Genomic DNA, 17,527 nt, shown 5'->3' with positions numbered 1-17,527 from the left:
AAGGAAGCAGAGAGGAGCATGGAGGGACATGGGGCTGCTCATGGGTGGGATGCCGTGTCAACTTCACCAGTACAGAGGTAAGGCCACTCTGCCTGCAGGACCTAGTGTTCCCTCCCAGACCCTTTAGTTCACCTCTGTCACCCCCACAGTGTGCAATCTGCACAAAGAAGGTGAACATTTCTGCTGTCTTCAGAGAGGAACCAGTGCTAACTGCGGTGTAAACAGTTAAACTGGTCCATCAGTCGAGATGCAGAAGTGGGCGTGAGCAGCAATGAGGGTTAAACTGTGAACCCTGATATAAGACCTGCCCTGCTGGCAAATTCTGTGCCCCTCTGAGACGTCAGCAGCCACCCCCACTTTCCTGCACACTTCACCTGATACAGCCCTCAACTTTGGGCTCCAGGCCAGCCTGCCCTCCGCTGGGTCTCTGGCCCTCAGTCCACTGCCACCCTAGCCCTGCAGGCTCCAGCCGGGGACAAGGCTCCAGGACTCAGGGTGCACCAGGCCCACCCAGTGATGAGCTCTCTGTACGAGGGCGCGACCAGGAGGAGGCCGGGCATGGATGGGCCTGGCGGCTGCAGGCGAACACAGAAGCGCCTGCAAACACCCCCATGTGCAGACCCAGCCTTTCTCCTGCACGAGAGCACACACGCGCACACGCCCAGCCTCCTTTCCTGCTCAGGTCCACATAAACAGCTATATGCACACGCACACCCCGGCCCCCTCTCCGTGTGCACTCCTCTAAGTGCACACTCACAGCCTTGGACCTTCCGAGTGCACATGGGTACCCGCTCCACATGCACACGGCCACCCGGCCCCTCTCCTCCCTTCCTGTAGTCCCAGGCCTTCTCCAAGTGCACGCGCGCGCCCTCGACCCCTCTCCAAGCGCACGTGTGCACCTCCAGCCCCCTCCGAGTGTGCGCCCCCTGGGCCCTTTCCAAGCGCACACGTGCACCCCCCGGCCCTCTCCAAGTGCACACATGCGCCCCGGGCTCCTCTCCAAACGCACCCGTGCACCCGTAGGCCATTCTCCCAGGCGTACCCCGCACTTTCCAAGCGTGAGCCGCCGCGGCCCCCACGGGCCCTGCGCCCCCACCCCTACGGCGGGCTCGTGCACGCGCACGCGCACGCGCACCCCATCCCCTCGAGCGCGCGGGCCGCCCCGGGGAGGAGGAGGAGGAGGGAGCCGAAGGCGCGAAAAGGCGCGCAGGCGCGCTGCGGGAGCCGGCCCGCCGCTCACGTCACGTCGCCGCGCCGCGCACGTCACCCCGCCGCCGCCGCTCGCAGGGTGAGCCCCGCGCCCCGCGCCCGCAGCGCAGGGACCCCGGGCCGGAGCGCGCCGCCGCGCCCGCGCCCGCGCCCGCCCGCGTGCCCGCCCGAGGAGCCAGGTGCGGCGGCCGGGGTCCCGCGAGGGTGCCGACCCCGGGCGCCCACCGTCCCCGCCGCGTCCCGCCGCGTCCCGCGCTCCGACCCCGCCGCGTGCGCGCCGCCCCGGCCCCGGCCCCGCGCCGCCGTCGGGGCGCCCAGGTGACCCTGCCGCTGGGCCTGCGGGCGGGCCTCCCGGCGGAGCGGCGCCCGGGGTCGGGGTCGTGGGCTGCGGCGGCGCAGCCCGAGCGCACAGGGTCGGGGCCGGGGTCGCACGGACGCTGACCCGCTTGGCCGCCCCGTGCCCTTTCGGGGCCCACCTGTCAATGACCGGCCCGCAGCCCCCATCGCAGGACCAGAGCACCCGCGGGCAGTTGGGGTGGAGGCTGGGAAATGTGGGTGTTCTATTAACGCAGGTTTTCGTCCTTACTCATTTCTTGTTTTTCCCTCTTTCCAGAAAAATCACTTTTCTTCTGTGGAGGGTGAACATTTATAGCATCGACTTCCCGGATCTGGTAACATGGCCAAAGATGTAAGTACGTTTGCTCCGGGACTGGCCTGGCACAGCATTTCACGGTGACAGCGGTGGTAGAGTTCTGCTAATTCTCAGGCTTTTTAAGCAAAAGAAACGGGGTAAAGGTGGACAAAATGAGCAGTCCGATTGTTTTTATGGAGTCGTGGGACCTGCTTCCACACCTGGCTTTTCAGCCTTGAACATCGATGACAAAGGCCGGGAGGCTTAAAGGGTGGCAGGCTTTTCCTCAGGCTCTGTGCTCACTCAGATTCTGCGTAACTTTGTGGAAGGACGGCCTTAGGTAAATGAGGTGGAGGCTGGGCAGGGGCGGCTGGCGGCGCAGGACCGGGAGCACCTGTTTCGTTTTGATGTAGGAAGTTAATATAGGTCGATCAGTAAAGTGCTAAGCATTTATTTTGGCTACTTTTCTTCTCAGAAAAATGATACTTGGTTATTAATGAAATGTAAAAGATCCTGCTTAGCTTGATTGTCATGATTTTTGTATTTGTCATGAGACTATGGTATATACTAAATAATTTTTTTAACTTGTCCTAAGAAATAATGCTTTTTGGCCCCCAAAATATACACTGTTTTATTGGCCATGTAGTTCTTTACTGCAGTCGGTGGTCCAGTGAGACTCACTGAAACCCCAGGTCTATTCAGCGTTTCCCAGTGCATCGCTCTGTAGACATTAGTGGAAAGAGGCTCTGTACCCATTGATTGCACAGAGTTGGGAATACAGCTCAGAGCAGCTGCATCTGCTGAAACACAAGCAGAGCTAGTGAAAATGTGCTCCTGCGTGTGGAGCCACATGGTTCCACCAGTTCTCACAAAGCCTGAGCAGAGCACCCTCCACCCCCACCGGCTGGCTCCTGTCCTTGGCTCCCGGCTAACCTGGCAGAGAGCGTGTGATCACACAATTGCACCCTCGTGTGTCTTAAGGCAAAGCAATGATCTGCACATGATGCTCTGTCATCTCATCACCTCCACCTGGGTTTGTCGATGCCACGCCCTGTCATCTGCTGTGTACGCCCCAGATGCGGTATGACAGCATGTGCTCAGTAACACACGGGTCTTGAGCACACCTCTGTCAGCACGGGTCTCGGGTTGCATGTTCCGGGGAACTGAGTTTGTTTGCCTTTTTTATAACTGGCCACGGGAGGGAGTGACACCTTGTTTGGGAGGCCCTCTTGGGTTCCCCGGTTGCCTCCGGGGATGGGGAGACAGGCAGTTCAGTGCTGCCACCTGGTTGCAGGGAGACGGCGCGGAGCACCTCCTCTGCCCATCGCTCCCAGAGAAGCAGCCTCTGCAGTGTGCAGGCAGCTGCGGTCGCCCTGGTCAGGGGCTCCCCTGGAGCCGTGTGGGGTCGTCCAGTGCAGTGTGAATGGGCGGCTTGGGAAGGTTGAGTGCCGTGATAGAAGTGGTGTGAGGGGAGCAGAGGGGCTGCTGTGCATCCTGAGAGCTGGGGCAGGCATGGCCGGAGCTAGGTTCCACCAGGGCTGCCGGTCAGGCTGGGAATGGAGGTGTTCACATAAAAGCACTGGCCTTTCCACCAGTTGCCTCTCTAAAGTGGGGGTGTGGCGTGTGAGTTTGGCCCATGAGTGGTAGGCAGCTTTGGAGGGGAGCCGTTGCACCTCAGTTTGAGCAAAGCTTGAGAGCAGCGCTGGGAGCCGAGCCCCTTGGGTTGAAGACAGGCAGAGCTCTGGAGGCGCGGTGGAGGGTTGTAGAGCCCAGGTTCTGGGGGTCACAGTGGAGGGGAACAGACCTAGGGCCCGAGGAGGGCAGACTTGGTGAGGAGGGAAGCCAGGGTGGCAGGGCTGAGCTCCAGCAGAGGGACCGGCAGGCTGCGGGGCGCAGTGGAGGTGGGGCTTTAAAGGGCAATAAGTGCACCTTGGAGGGGAGGAGAGAGGTGGGCCGGGCCGGAGAGGCCCCGGGGAGGGGCGGTGACCGCAGACCTGTTGGCAGGGCTGGACCCCAGCAGGGCCGTGGGCAGCACCTGGGCGTGGGTGCTGCCGTGGGCCGGCCCGGAACTGTGTCTTCGGTCTGAGGCTTGGCACTTCATCCACCCCGTTGTGGGTGCATCTTGGCTCAACATAGGCAGGGGCCGGCCCCTGTGTGGGGACAAGGTGGGGACCTTGAAATCGTGGGGACCCTGCTTGTTTTGGCGCTAATTGTGCACTTTATGTTTTTGTTTCTAGGACACAAATGTTTGTGTTTTTTAAAAAGGTAGCTAGACAAAACACTGTAATTCCTTTATTTAAGAAAATCCTGCATTTTCCAGCGATACATGACAGTAGGCCTGGTGCCTCGGTGATGAGGAGTCGGCACTTCATTCTGGAGGTGCACCTTTTCCGCGCGGCGTGGCCGGCAGCCGGCCGGTGGGGGCCGGCCTGGAGGAGAGCCACCCACATGGGTGACACCCCGGGGGCCGCTGTGGCAGGCTGGCCCTTGGCCCTCACACCTGGAGCATGGGGCAGCCTTAGGTGTGTGTTGGGGTGTTTTCCCACAGTTGCCGTGAACAGGTTGGAGGAGGGTGGAGGGCCTGGTGGCGTATGTTTTAGTTGCTGTCCTGGAATGTGGGCTCTGCGCTCCCACAGCCGTGGGCTGGTGCCCACCTTGGTTTGGTCTTCTCACCTGGTAGGTGACAAAGGCAGTGTATTGTCTGTTGACTTAGGAACCTGGGTGTCTGCGTTGTATTTTGTTCCTGCCGTGGGTCCCGCGGGTCCCATGGTGCTTGGGAAGGTGTGGCTGAGGGGCGGCCCACCGCCCGGAGCTGGGGAGCCCGAGCTGGGAGGAAGCACGAGGGCCAGGACACGCGTGATTGGGCACCCCTGGCCCTCCCTCCCTACCCCCAGCCCCTTGGTGTGTCGGCATCTGGAAGCTGGAAGCTGAGGGGCCGGCTGCAGCCGTGGCGCAGGGACTGGAGCCTGGGAGGCCCCACGAGGGGCGTGCCGCAGAGGTTGGCAGCTGCTCAGGGTCACAGTTGGAGCATGTCCCCAAGGGCGCCAGCGTTCTTGCCCTCGTCCAGTGCTGTGCGGGTTCAGTTGGTGAAATGGCAGCGTGTGGCCGGGGGTGCTCTGGGTGTGCCTGGTGTGAGAGCACAGGCACGGCCTCTGTGCTGCACTTCAGACCGTGGAGACGTGCCGTGTCGGGCACCTGCAGCCACGGCCTCAGTGTTGGAAGCAGCACTGTGATCCCCCGGTGCTCCGAGTTTATGGGGAGATCCCAGAGCTGGAGCCCAGAGAAAAAGGCATCATCACCTCTCAGCTTTGGAGGGACGAGGTAATGAGGCCGGTTCAATACTGACGGGAGACTGATGACCTAAGTAAGAACACGCAGCTGGGCATTGGTTCTCAGACTGGACCTCAGTGACGAAATTCAGAGCTGAAGAAACAGGCCTGGTGGGGCAATAATGCTGTGGCCGCAAGCCCGCCGGCCCGCCCAGCCCGCCTCCCTTCAGCTGCCCTTGTAAAGAAACGGCTTCACGTTTGAGATTTGGGGTGGTAAGCTTGGGCCAGCTGGGTTTAAATAGCTCAGGATCTGTGACGGTGTGTTGTGCTTTGCAACAGGCTCTTTATGTTTCAGAATTAGTTTTTCTCTACGTGGGATAAAATTGGAGAAATTGAGATGGTATTAAAAAGCAGAAAATTACAGCTTAATTAAAAGTGTTGCCCTGAAATGTCTTCCTTTAGAAGAGGTATTATACAAACACTTGCTGCACAATTTAAATGATGGGGGACCTTTTCCTCATTTGATTAGCTCTTTTTAGCCCTGTGCTCATGGTGTGTAAAAAAGTTATCTCCAGGGTTGGTTGAGAAACAGTTGGGAAATCCGCTCCGCCGGTGGTGTGGACGTGCATTCCGGCTTAAAAGTGTGACTTCCAGACGAATGCTTTTCCTTACGTGAGGACCTTCCCAAAAAGCTCTTCTCTTTTGGTATTTAAAAAATGAACATTATTTTTCAGTGTAGGTCAGTTGGAAAATTCTCATTAGGAATTTATGCTGGTCACTCACGGGCAGAGTTGTACGTGTCCTTCCTTTGGAGCAATGGGATTTCCAGGGAAGCAGAAGCAGGCGTGGGTGGAGGGGCCACGACTGGCCCTGTGGTCCTGGCTGAGGCAGGGGGCCTGCTGAGTTGGAGGTGGCACTCAACCCGGGCACCTTCTAACTCGTGATTATTGCCGTTTGGCATTGGCTGTAGATGGTAGGGTGCCAAGTCTGTGTGCATCGACACCAGTGAGTGCTTGCTGAGCCGCTGTGACCCTGCAGACCGCTGTGCCCAGGCCCCGTGTGTGGAGAGGCCTTGCAGGTGTGTGATGCATGGCTCTGCTCGGAGCTCCTGGTGGGTTGGGACTCCAGAGCAGAGAGCCGTGTCTGCCTTGCCTGTCAGTCTGTTATTTCAGCTTAGGGCTGTTGATCAAAGTGCTGCTTCACATGATTCAGTTTTAAAGGGCGTTGTGGGTCAGTGGAATGAAACTGCTGTGCCCCCCTCAGGTTCTGTGTGCAGTGCCTCTCACACTTGTGCCCACACTGGCACCCTGGTGTCCAGCCGAGGAACATCCCGCTGCTGGGGGGCAGCCAGGAATGCCATCGTGCCTGTGTGTCAGGGAGCCGGCCCGGTGCGCCCAGACCCGAGGTATGCAGAGCCCCTGCCCAGGTGACAGGTCCTTTGTGACCAAAGTCTGTTGTCCATGTGGCCTGTGAGCCCTGTCTGCATTCAGTCACCTGTCACCAGCAGGTGGTTCTGTCACAATCATTGGATTCTCCATTTAGCAGAATCTCCACAAGAAGAATGCTTGAATTACTGAGGAAGTTCAGGTAGTATTTCTTATTATAAAAGTAACGTCAGTTGTATAAAAGCCAGAAGGTTCCAGAAGAGTAAAAGGAAGAAGATAAAACCCTGTGCTAGCAGGTATCTGGGGAGTCAGTGGGGCAGTGTAGTGTGTCCCGTGGTTCTTGTTGAATTGTGCACAACGCAGGCGTGTTCACAGAGCTGTGTGTGTCATTTTAACTGACGCAAGTGTACGTTCATTCCCCAGTGTGTTAACTATAGAGCAAAGGCCCTTTCTTGGGGAAAGGGTCCACTTATTTTGCATCGAGCATCCCTGTGATGTCCAGCTGTGATGTCTGTGGGCTGGAGGGGAGCACAGAAGGCATTTAGGGTGCTGGGTGCGGCCTTCTTCATTGTTTGCGATTTTCCCCAGGCTTTGGGTAACACGACTGCATGAACAGGTGAACAGGAACGAGCAAAGCAGTGCCAGGTGGCGTGCTGGGGACTCGAGAATCCCGAGAGCCGCCAGCCTGAGAGTGTGGGAAATGTCGGCTGCTGTGGTCACTGTGTCCACTGTGTGCACGTGCCGGGGGACCTGTGCCTGGCATTTGGGATTCGGATGGTTTCCAGTTAAATCTCAGATTTGCAAATCCATATGATATCCTAGGGTGAGTGAGTTCTTGGAACTGTAATTTTGCATGGATGGGTGTGGGAGTGTGTGGACATGCATGGCTGTGCATGCACATGTATGTGCTAAGTCTTTGAGATGTGATCTGACTGCTTTCCAAAATGATTGTACCACTTTATATTTAATTTCCATCAGATTATAGGAGAGAGCCCATTTCAACATCCTTTTCAAGGTTGAGTTTGATAATAACAATTAAAAGACCCACAAGATTTGATCCACCTGATAGGTGAAATTTTAAGTTGTGTTTTATTTTAAATTTTGATTTAGAAGTTGAATATTTTCCTTTTAAAACATTGTTTCCTTGTGAGTTGATGAACAGGGACCCTGTGTTCCTTTTTTGACTCACTTTTATTTTCTGTTGATTTGAACGCACTCTGTATAAATTAAGGATATTAACCTTCTGTCTGTCCCTTCACAGCAGAGTGTTAATTGTCATTCAGAAGAGCTGTAAGCACCCAGTCATTTCAGTGTAAACCTGTGGAGACCATGCCTTGAATTTTAACATCAAATACAGATGGCTTTTAGGTGGTTCCAGTGTTTCTCCCACGTCCGTCTCACTTGGCGTGACTGGCAGGACTCTGGAGCTCAGTGCGGGTGTGACCATGTTCCGCCACTTCTTGGGCCAGTGATCCCAGCCCTGCCCCAGGGAGAACGTCGGCCTCTTCGGCTCTTGCCTGCCTTCTCAGTTCCTCTGCTTGGGAGTAGTGACCGGAGGACCTAATGTGCATCTTATTTTTCTGTTGTTCTATTTGCTTTTCAGAGAAGTAAGAGTTTGAGTGAAAATGTCCTGGCCACCTTGGTTGGCAGGCCCTGAACCCTGCTCTGCGGGGAAGGAGAAGGAGGTGGGGGGAGGCCTGGCGTGAGTCCAGCCTCTGACTTTGTCTCCTGCTGAGTTTGGGGGTCAGTCGTGTAAGGCCTGGCCTTGATCTGGGAAACTTTAAGTTAATCCAGACAAAGAAGTCATGTATGCCTGGGGGTTATTACTACTTTAGGTCTTTCTGTGAATTTCAGCACCATATTTGACACAATGTGCAGCATAAGGACCTTGATGGTGTCCAAGTGTGCAGCCTGAGAATCATGGTGGCCGCAGGCCACTAAGGGTGTTTGCCCTCGTTCTGCGGCACCCCGAGGCCCCTCCCTGAGCGCACGCATGCAGCTTGCGTAGGAGGGAAGTCACACAGTTAAACAAGTTCCCGGGGTTTTGCAACTCCGGGGCTCTGAAACCCGGGCCTGTTGACACAGGTGCCGGCAGAGCGCTTGCAGGCCGGGAAGTGGGGCCATGGGGCCTCCCCCTGGGGGTGTCTCCCCTTCTTTAGCAAACTGTAGAGTGGCTCCCACAGGCACAGCAAGACCAGATCTCACTTTGGGGAGGAAAGGATAAGGAGTTGGGGGGCGGAAGTCAGTTTTCTAACAACTGGAGGCCCTGACCTCTCAGTAGTGATGGTGACACACCCACCCCGGGTCAGGTTGTCTGAGGGACTGTGTTGAGACTGTGTGGACTGTAGTCCTGCATGGCTAGTGGGGGACAGCTCCCCATCCCACGGGGGTAGGGCCGGCAGGGGGCCATGATGCGTGCTTGTTGCAGTGTTGTGCATGCAGAGGGCAAGCAGGGTGTCCTCGCCTGGCCCTCCTCGGCCCGCACACCTCGGGCCCACAGCTTCGGGGCCTTCCCTGAAGGTGGTGGGTGGCACCAGTCCTGGTTCAGGCTCCCAGCCTCAGGTGACTTGGGTGTTGTTGGAAGGAGAGTTGGCTCTTTCTGAAGGGGAAGATGTCTCCTGCAGTAACTTCCAGTATGGAGGTTAGTGTATTATCTGAAGTCCGCCAACAAATCCCCAGCTGTGGAGAGGAGGCCTCCAGTTCTGTCTGGGAGAGGCCCTCAGGCCCAGACCACCTCTGTGGAGTGGTGGGATGCGCCATGCACGCGAGGCCACAGGACCATCCGTGTTTTCCTGGGCACGATTTCCATCCCTCTGGAGCAAAGGAGACAGACTGCACATGCCACGCGCTGGCCCAGCCCTGCCGGGCAATAGGCAGGCATTTTTAGAAGCACAGACGCGAAACTTTGGGAGGCTCAGGGCTCATCGCAGGCGGGCCCCTAAGAGGCTCCTTGGCTGGGAGCGGCCAGTCTAATCCAAGCTCTGGGGTGGCCTCTGCTCCTAGTGCGGCCAGGGGATCGGCTCCTGGTGGGGCCTGAGCTCGGGAATGAAGCAGGCAGGCTGCTAGAGACAGGGTGGGGGGCCACGTGGCCCTTTTTGGCCCTGCTTTATCCAGTTACAAAAGTACAGGGTTTATCTAAAAACAAACCGCATCAGGATGAAAGTAATTTCCTGAAGTCATGGCACAGGTGGCTCTGTGGACGGTGCCCTGGTGACGTTTTGGGGGCGATCCCCTAGGTGTGTTTGCACGGACGCACACCTGCACAGCTTTACTTAGGTGATCTTGCCTTCCCTCCCTGCGTTTCACTCCTCAATGTGTCTTAGAGTTTTTCACATTGGTAAATGCAAACACAGATGATTAAAAAGACGCTGTGAGCCTTCGGACATCCACGAATAGAGTATGTGATGACCTCTGAGAACCTCCGATGCATGGGCGGCTTGCCCATCTACCCCCCGAGCCGGCCAGCCGCTACGCCCCTGTGCATCCTCTGCTGCATGGTTCTCAAAGATGAGAGCTCTTCAAGAGCGTTGTCACGTGCTGGTGCGGGACACGTGAGGGGCTCCGGCACGGCGCTCTGCACGGATGTGCCCTGTCCCTTTCTGGGACACGGTCTGGGGTGCTCCTGGCCTCACCTGCAGGGGAAGCAGGCCTGCGACGTGGGCCTTTGAAGCACAGCTGGCTCGGCCCAGATGAAGCGGAGGTGGGCGCTCGCTTATTTTGTGTCGTTTTTCAGCAGGATGTTTGATCGAAGCTCCTTGTCTTCTGTGGCCAGGTGGAGCGTCCCTGTCTTTATTTCCGCTTTCTTCTTTCGTCCCCTTGGGGTTGTTAAGTGGCGAGCCTGCTCTCCAACTTAGACTTCCTGCCTGATGCTCCGTCTCTCGTTGCTCTGCAGTGCCGCCTGGGTGCTCTTTCCACGCCCACAGACCCTGAGAGCCCAGGGGGAGCAGGGACGTCTCACTTCCCGGTGCTGGGCGCTTCTGGGCCTGCAGGGTGCCCGCCCCCAGAGCGAGCCCCTGAGGCACGTGGGTCCCCGCGGGGGCGGCAGTGGGGGACCGTGGAGTCAGGAGGGCCGCTCCGACTGGCTGGGGTGGCATGGGCGAGGGCTCTCAGCTGGGCCTTGTGCCGGCAGAGCCGGCTTGCGCCTCGGTTCTCAGTGTGTTGCACCCTCCCTCAAACTATGGTGTTGATGGAAGCTGCCTTGGTCAGGTGGCTTATTTGCAGTGGCAGCACCCGCTGCGTGGTGGCCAGGTGTGCCCCTCGAGTGAGGATCCTCCTCCTGGTGCTGCAGGCGTGTCACCTGCGATCGCCTGTGTGAGCCCAGGCGGTGTAGCTCCCGTCACAGTTGTTGAGGAACTTAAACCCACCTATCACCCTGGGCTGCCATGGCCACGAGGGAAGCTGCTGGTCTAATACCTGTTGATCTAAGGTTTTCAGGAGGGCGAGTGTGGTGAATCTTTCCTCTGCCCCTCGTCTGGTGGATGAGCACCATGCACACAGCCCTCCTGTGTGCCATCCGTGGGTGCCGTACAACCCACGCCAGAGGGCATGGCCGAGGCGGGCGGCCCAGGCCGACCGGGCCTCACTGCGTGACTGAAAGCCGGCCCGGGCTCCCGGTGCCTGCACGCGGCTCTGCCCGGACGCGCTGGGGGTCTCCTTGTGAGTGTCAGGAAGCTGGTGTGGTTTTCTTTTTCTGTGGTAAGCTTTTCAGGTTTTCACGTTGTTAAGCTTTTTAAAACCTTACTCTTCCTCTGTTTTTGGTGTTTTCTTCCTGCTCTCACTGAGAAGCACCTGCCTTTCAGTCTGCAACTCGGCGCCCACTGCCTGTGTTTGCAGGTAAAGGCGTGCCGATCGCCAGCTGCCACACGTGGCTGCTTTGGTGCCAAATAGCAGGGCTGGGTGACCGGTACCTGGAACCCCGTGAACACAGGTTTGTTAGGTTACGGGACGTAACCAGGTGTGATATTTTGGTTCCTGCCGTTAACCGGCTTACCTTCCTCCAGTAGCATTTTGTTTTACTGTTATTGCTGCTATTAATGGGATCGTCTCATCTAATGGAAGAGGACTGTTAACTTTTCTCTAGTGAATATGAACACAAAAGGCTAAGTATACTTTTTCTGAGAAAGATTAAGGTTAATTGTGGCAAATGAATGCCGTTACTGTTGGTTTATATGTCAGCGTATCAGCAATTCGATGTTTCCTTACAGGAAGCTAGGCTTGCATCTTAAGCATAAAGATCTCTCAGGAGAGTAAGTTTGGGCACTCGTGTTAAAGTTAACCACGGTCTCCGTGACGGCTCTCGGGAGCTGAGGCTGCACCCTGACGCCTGTCACCGGGTGCCTGCGGGTTGTAGCCCCTGGGCAGAGTAGCCGGGATGCGGTTCCCTCCTCTTGGTGGTCGTGGAGTTGAAATTGCAGCACTTGCCGGACAACGTCCTGCCGGAAAGCGCCAAGGAGGCCATCGTAGGGTCCAGTCGTGCTCCCCGTGCTGTGGGGTGGTGTGTAGCGCCGGACTGCCCTGCTGGCCGGAGCACCAGTGGCGATGAACAGGGCAGCGCCCTAGAGCTCTCAGGGTTGGCTTTTGGCCTGGCGTGCGGCCCCAGCGGGCTGGCCATGCCCAGAGAGCCTTCCTGATCTTGTTCATGCTGGCACTGTTGTCAGAGGGCACGGGTGGCAGTGCCCCCGATGACTGCTTATGGGGGCCCCCTCACAGCCGGCCGGGAATCTCCCTGCCCTGAGCAGGGCGGTCCTGGGCCGCAGGGGCCCCTCAGAAGCCCCGTGGCCTGGGCTGGGAGGACGGTGGGCCGCCCTGTGTGTGACCTTGTGGCCTGCGTGTGGTCGTCATGCTGTCGCTGTTGTTCAGGCTCTGGGGGTGGGGCTGATTCCCCTGTGCAGACAGCCAGGTGTCGGGCGCACTGGGTGTCTCGCAGCTGACCCAACACTAATCAAGCCAGTGATAGTTTTTTCCAGGAAAGGAGGCAGGAATTTCCTCTATCGCTGGTTCTGCTGAGATCTTACCTCAGTCTTCCCAGGAGGCGTCTTTGAGAAAAGCCCCACTCTGGGAAGGCTGCGGCTTCATTTTGCCAGTCATGGGGGCCGGCACGGCGACCTGCCTCCTTTGTGTGGACAAGTCTTAACCACTCTGCCTGTTGCTGTGAAAGAAATGACACCCAGTTCAGCGGCTTGAGTACAATGAATGTTTATCCTCCCAAACAGCTTTGTGGGTTGGGAACGTGCAGTCTTGTTCTGGGCTCATGGGTGGCCGCGTGTGGACAGTGTGGGGGCCCGTGGGCTCTGTCTTCTGGCTCTGGGCAGAGGCCTCCGTGCCCCACGCACCCACCTCTCTGGGGCCCTTGAGTGTCCTCAGCACAGCCACCAGTGGTCCCAAGTGAGGAGCCGAGCAGGCAGATGGTCCAGCTCCGGTCACTCGGGGCTCAGGGCGAGCCCACAGAGGGCTAGAGCCCCTGGGGTGGCCCGGCCTCGTGGCCTTGGGGTTGTGCCTCCGGGTTCTGTCCTGGGAAGATGGTCGTGGCCTCCTGAGGCAGTTTGCGGACACTCTGTGGCGTTCTTCAGGTGATGAGCAGAAGGCCTATATTGTTTTGTACTTTCCTCAGTGGAAAGCGAGCTTGTGTTCCCTGTATGATTTTGACATGCATTGTTATGAACAGAGGTGACTATGTGCCTGTTAGACCCACTGAGGTGGGCTGGTCGCTTTCTTGTGTGGAGATGAGGCAGGTGTGGCCAGCAGCCACCTGCCAGTGGTGCCTCCCTCGAGGTGGAGCTCCTCGAGGGGGAACTCGGCAGGGGTGTCTGCCCATCAGACAGCTCGGGAGAGGTGGCCTCTTCAGGCAGGTCTCCGGAAGCCCTGCCTCTCTGGGCCTTGTGCAGGCCATGCCAGCCCCTGGGACAAGTCACCAGGTGGACCGCTGCGGCTGCGGGATTTAAATTCCAGCCCCCCTTTTTACATTAGGGCCTTTTGGGGTGCAAGGGACAGAAACGGGATTTTGATGAGCACGAGTTAGCGGGATCTCCTTCAGGCTTTCCTGGGACCTGGGAGCTGTGGCGATGCTTGTGTGTGGACGTGGGTGTGAAAACCCATCTGCTTGGTGCCAGTGTGAGTCTGGAAGTTCTCGGAGTGCTCTGGCCAGGCCAGGAGGTGGTTCTTGAGGTCCTGCGCCCTAGTCCCTGGTCAGAGGCCTGGGTGTGGGGGAGGGGGCTTACCTGCAGAGATGCACTCACCAGTCTGTGTGTTCATGCGCATGCTGGCGTGTGTGGACTGCCGCATGTGTGCACATGTGTCTGGGTGTGTGTGCACCTGTGTGAGTGATGGGTGCAGCGCACACATCCGCGTTTCCTGCCTGGCGACCAGGTCGGGTCAGGAGGCTTGCTTTCCCAGCTCTCCCTCTGCCGCCTTGAGCAGGGCCGCCTATGTCCCTGGTGTGGGAGAGGAAAGCTGGGGGTCTTCAGACAGGGCAGCAGGCGCAGGTGTCACCCTGGTAGATGCTTATGGTGCCTGGTGCTCATGACCAATCATGACGGTCTGAACTTTGCTGATGGAAGACCTAGGCAGACGGAGGAAGCAAGTCGCTGGGCACTTCTGGACCCAGAGGCAGTCACATGCGATGTTCCAGGCCTGCGTTTGCACAGACCTGCCTGGGCATCTGTGGGCAGCACCGGACTGGTGCTGTTACCAGCTGGGGCGTCAGGGGTGTCGGGCACATGGTGTGGGCGCGAGGGGGCAGGACAGACGAGCCCAGGCCCAACTCCCCTTGCGCACAGAGGTCGTCTGCTCCCCATCTGGGGCTCTGTGCTCAGCCCAGCCCCCAGTCTGCCTTCCAGACGGTCAGAGGTATTTTCATGTCCACCCACAATACACCTCTGCCCACCTCAGACTTTTCCACTGCAGGCACATGTGGTGACCTGTACGTAAGAGCATTTCATCGTGTCTGGAGATGGACTCTTTCATGCCGGCTCCCAGCCAGGCCGCGTGTTTGCCATGTGGCTCCTGCCGCTGTTTGCGTCCCGGGGACGTGTGGTGTTCGGAGGGTCCTCGGAGCCCCTGGGCCAGGACCCTTCGCCGTATTCCTGACCCTTGTTGTTCCTTCCGCAGGCCGGTCTGATTGAAGCCAACGGGGAACTAAGGGTCTTCATAGACCAGAACCTCAGTCCTGGAAAAGGTAAGGGGGCCTGTTTTGGAAACGGTCTGTTGGCCAGTGTGTCCGTTTGGTGTGTTTGTGAGTTTCTCTAGCGGGAGAGCCCCTGGGCCCCTGTGGAGACCCTGCCTTGGGAGCGCTTCTGCCCAGCACTGTGCGCTCAGAGCTCGGCCGCCATGCACCTGTGCGCGCAGCCAGTGGCTGAGTTCATTTTGGACTGTAAGTCACATACTGTTTGCAACGATTCAGAAGAGGTAGAGGGGTGTAAAGGAGACGCTCGCGTCCCTTCCTCCTCACGGGCTGTCCAGGTGTTCGCCCTGTGGCCCCCATGCTCACGCCCATCCCCGGGCCTGGGTCCCAGAGCTCCTGCATGGCCTTGTGACTGTAGCAGCTGCTGGTGGACGGGCGTCTCCGCATCTTTGGGAACTGGCTAGGACGTGGATGTGGGTTGGGCCCCACAGTGGGTGGCTTCCCTCCTGAAGGTGATGCGGGACGAACCCCGGCCAACGTGTAGGGCTCCGGTACTTCCCCGGGTGAGCCGCCGCCTTGGGGTTGCTGGGCGCAGAGCGTCGACGGGCGTCTCCTGGGTGACCCTAAAGCTGCCTGGGTGTGGCGCCTCCATACCGAGTTTGTGCAGAGCCGCCCTGGAGCCCCCGAGACAGGCCGAGGGTGGGCCTGTGGAGGCCTGCTGCTGCCCGGAGCCTTAGCCGCTGTGTTTGTGTCGCCGGCTTTCTTATGATGTCTAGCATTCACGGATGGCTTGAGTGAAATATTTCGGTGTGACTAATTAGCATTTAAAATTTTCAGAAATTTCAGGTATGACATTTTCTGCTGAAATGATGAAGCAGAAATAGTGAAAAGCCCGCAGACTTTGCTCCCTGGAAATGACGCAAGTCTTTCCCTCTGATGTTTATCCGACCTTGCCATTGTTTGGACGCTCCCGCGGAGTTAACTGCTGTTGCCGGCGGGCTGCCCGTCCCTGCCTGATGCGCAAACCTGGGCTTGACTCCCACTGAGTGTCACCGGGAGCCAAGGAGCTGAGCTGCAGGACTGGGGAAAGCGGCCTCGTGCCCGCAGACACCCTGGCCTGAGGGCCTGTGCCGCCTTGTCCCCGTGTGGTCTGGCCTGCAGCTGCCTCGTCTGGACGTTGCGAGTCCCGACCTCCCCTGGCTCCTGGCCGAGTGGAGCCGCCCTCTCGGCTGCTCTGGCGCCTCCCTCCCGCCAGCGCTGCTGTCAGGACCCGAGTGGCCCCGGGTGCCCCGGGCCTTGCCTCCCCACAGCTGCCGGCCCTCGCTGTGGAGTGTGTGAGGGGGGTCGGGGTGGCCCCGCCTGCCACACTTTCTCTGTGCACGCGGGCTAGCGCTGCCGAGGTTCTTGCTCCTTCCAGGGAACTCACTGTGAGCAAATGGAGCCGTTCATCCACGCGGATGTGCAGCCTGGTGCTGCTCTGGTCGCTGGGGCCTGGATGTGGAGGGAGTGGGACTGGGTTGCTGCCTGTGTGGCGGCAGGGCAGGCGAGCGGGGTGCACCCTCAGGCGGAGTTCCTGGGGAACCTCGGGTCTCCCTCCGGGCCTTCAGCGCTCATGGGAGAGGCAGGGACCACCGAGGGTGCCCGCCACTTCCCGGGACCTCAGGGGCAGCCCCAGGCTCCTCTTGGATCGGACTCGCACCCCAGCAGACCGACACGTGAAGGTGACATCACTCGGTTGAGGCTCAAAAAGCTGTTTCCCCAAGAGCAGTGCACTGACTCGCAGCCTTTGCGCCCACAGGGCTGAAGAGTCCCTGATGCCGGGCTTCAGACAGTGCCGTCTTCCACGTGTGTTTCACCTGTGCAACCCCCTGCTTGCTTCAGGTTGTGCTTGTGGCCGCATTGCTCTGTGACCTTTGCACACATGTTTCCATTTCTGGGCGGCTCCTGGCAGTGAGCAGAGGCAGGCCACGTGCTGAAGTATTACGTCCCCACCAGCTGTGTGAGGCCCAGGAGCTCCATGCCCCCACCAGCGTCCGGCACTGAGCATCCCGTGTCGCGTCGGCCTCCTGTGGCCTGCGCTGCTGGGGCGGCCTATCCGGGGTGCCGTGCTGGAGGCCCTGTACTCCCCGCCCTGTCCTGAGTGGGCGCTGCCTGGGCTTTGGCTTCCTGCTGTGGTGGGAGCTGCTGCCTGGGCTCAGACTGCCTTCTGCCTCGTAGAGTCGCGCTGGCCGGCTGGGCCCCCGCCACCGTGTGTCCTTCCTCCGATCCGAGTCTGCATGCTGCCTTTCAGATCGGCAAGTTTCTGTCTACCGTGTGAATGGCTTGTGCTCCCTGGAGGACACCCCGGCAGTGCCTGGGCACACTGCGCCGCTGGTGCCGGGACCTGTGTCCTGGGACTACGCCTCCACCCAGTGTGCAGCACGCAGTGCTCGGCATGCAGCAGCCGTGTCCCAGCTGCTCTGTGCTGCGTGCTGCGAGCTGGGCTGCCCCTGGCAGCCTCCAGTGCTGGCCTTTGTTTCCGGGCAACTTCTGGGAGAACTCTAGGACCTGACCCTTGGCTTGATGCGACCCTGCTTCCTGTGGAGTACCCTGCATGCTGGTGCCGGTGGGCCCCATCGTACGCGCGTCTCCCAACACAAGTGTCTCCTGCAGGTCAGTGGGGGTGTCCCTGTGACACGTGTGCCCCTGTCCTGGAGTTGTGCTCTGTAGGCTTCTAGGCAGGAGAGAGACTTAGCAGTGATGTGTGCTGGAAGCTTGTTCTGCTTTAGAATCCTTGACATGCGGTAGCCACGGTCTTCCCACATGCTCACGTGCGCACACATGGTGGGGTGCAGGCATGCTGGTCGGCGGCTGGGAGGAAGCAGGGCTCTGGTGAGCCCTGCAGCTGCTGCCCAGTGGGGCAGAGCCATCGGCC

The 17,527-nt window shown here is 58.8% G+C and overlaps 1 protein-coding gene across 6 annotated transcripts in view; it reads left to right on the top strand.

Annotated features, from left to right (window-relative positions):
* Positions 1–1,236: 1,236 nt before the first annotated feature.
* Positions 1,237–17,527, top strand: part of TFDP1 (transcription factor Dp-1) — a 31,174-nt gene continuing 14,883 nt past the window's right edge. Inside the window, exons 1-3 of one of the 6 annotated variants that reach the window (XM_037024920.2) lie at positions 1,237–1,288; positions 1,823–1,897; positions 14,601–14,667. In XM_037024920.2, the coding sequence (XP_036880815.1) occupies positions 1,886–1,897; positions 14,601–14,667 (79 nt within the window). In that variant the 5' untranslated portion in view covers positions 1,237–1,288; positions 1,823–1,885. Of the gene's footprint in view, positions 1,389–1,479; positions 1,528–1,822; positions 1,898–14,600; positions 14,668–17,527 lie in introns of those variants that run through there. The other 5 variants (XM_037024921.2, XM_073212296.1, XM_037024923.2 and 2 more) reach the window with 5 other exon arrangements.

Source organism: Manis javanica, chromosome 9, assembly GCF_040802235.1.
Source record: "Manis javanica isolate MJ-LG chromosome 9, MJ_LKY, whole genome shotgun sequence".
Taxonomy (NCBI): Eukaryota; Metazoa; Chordata; class Mammalia; order Pholidota; family Manidae; genus Manis; species Manis javanica.
This window is presented reverse-complemented; position numbering and strand designations above follow the sequence as displayed.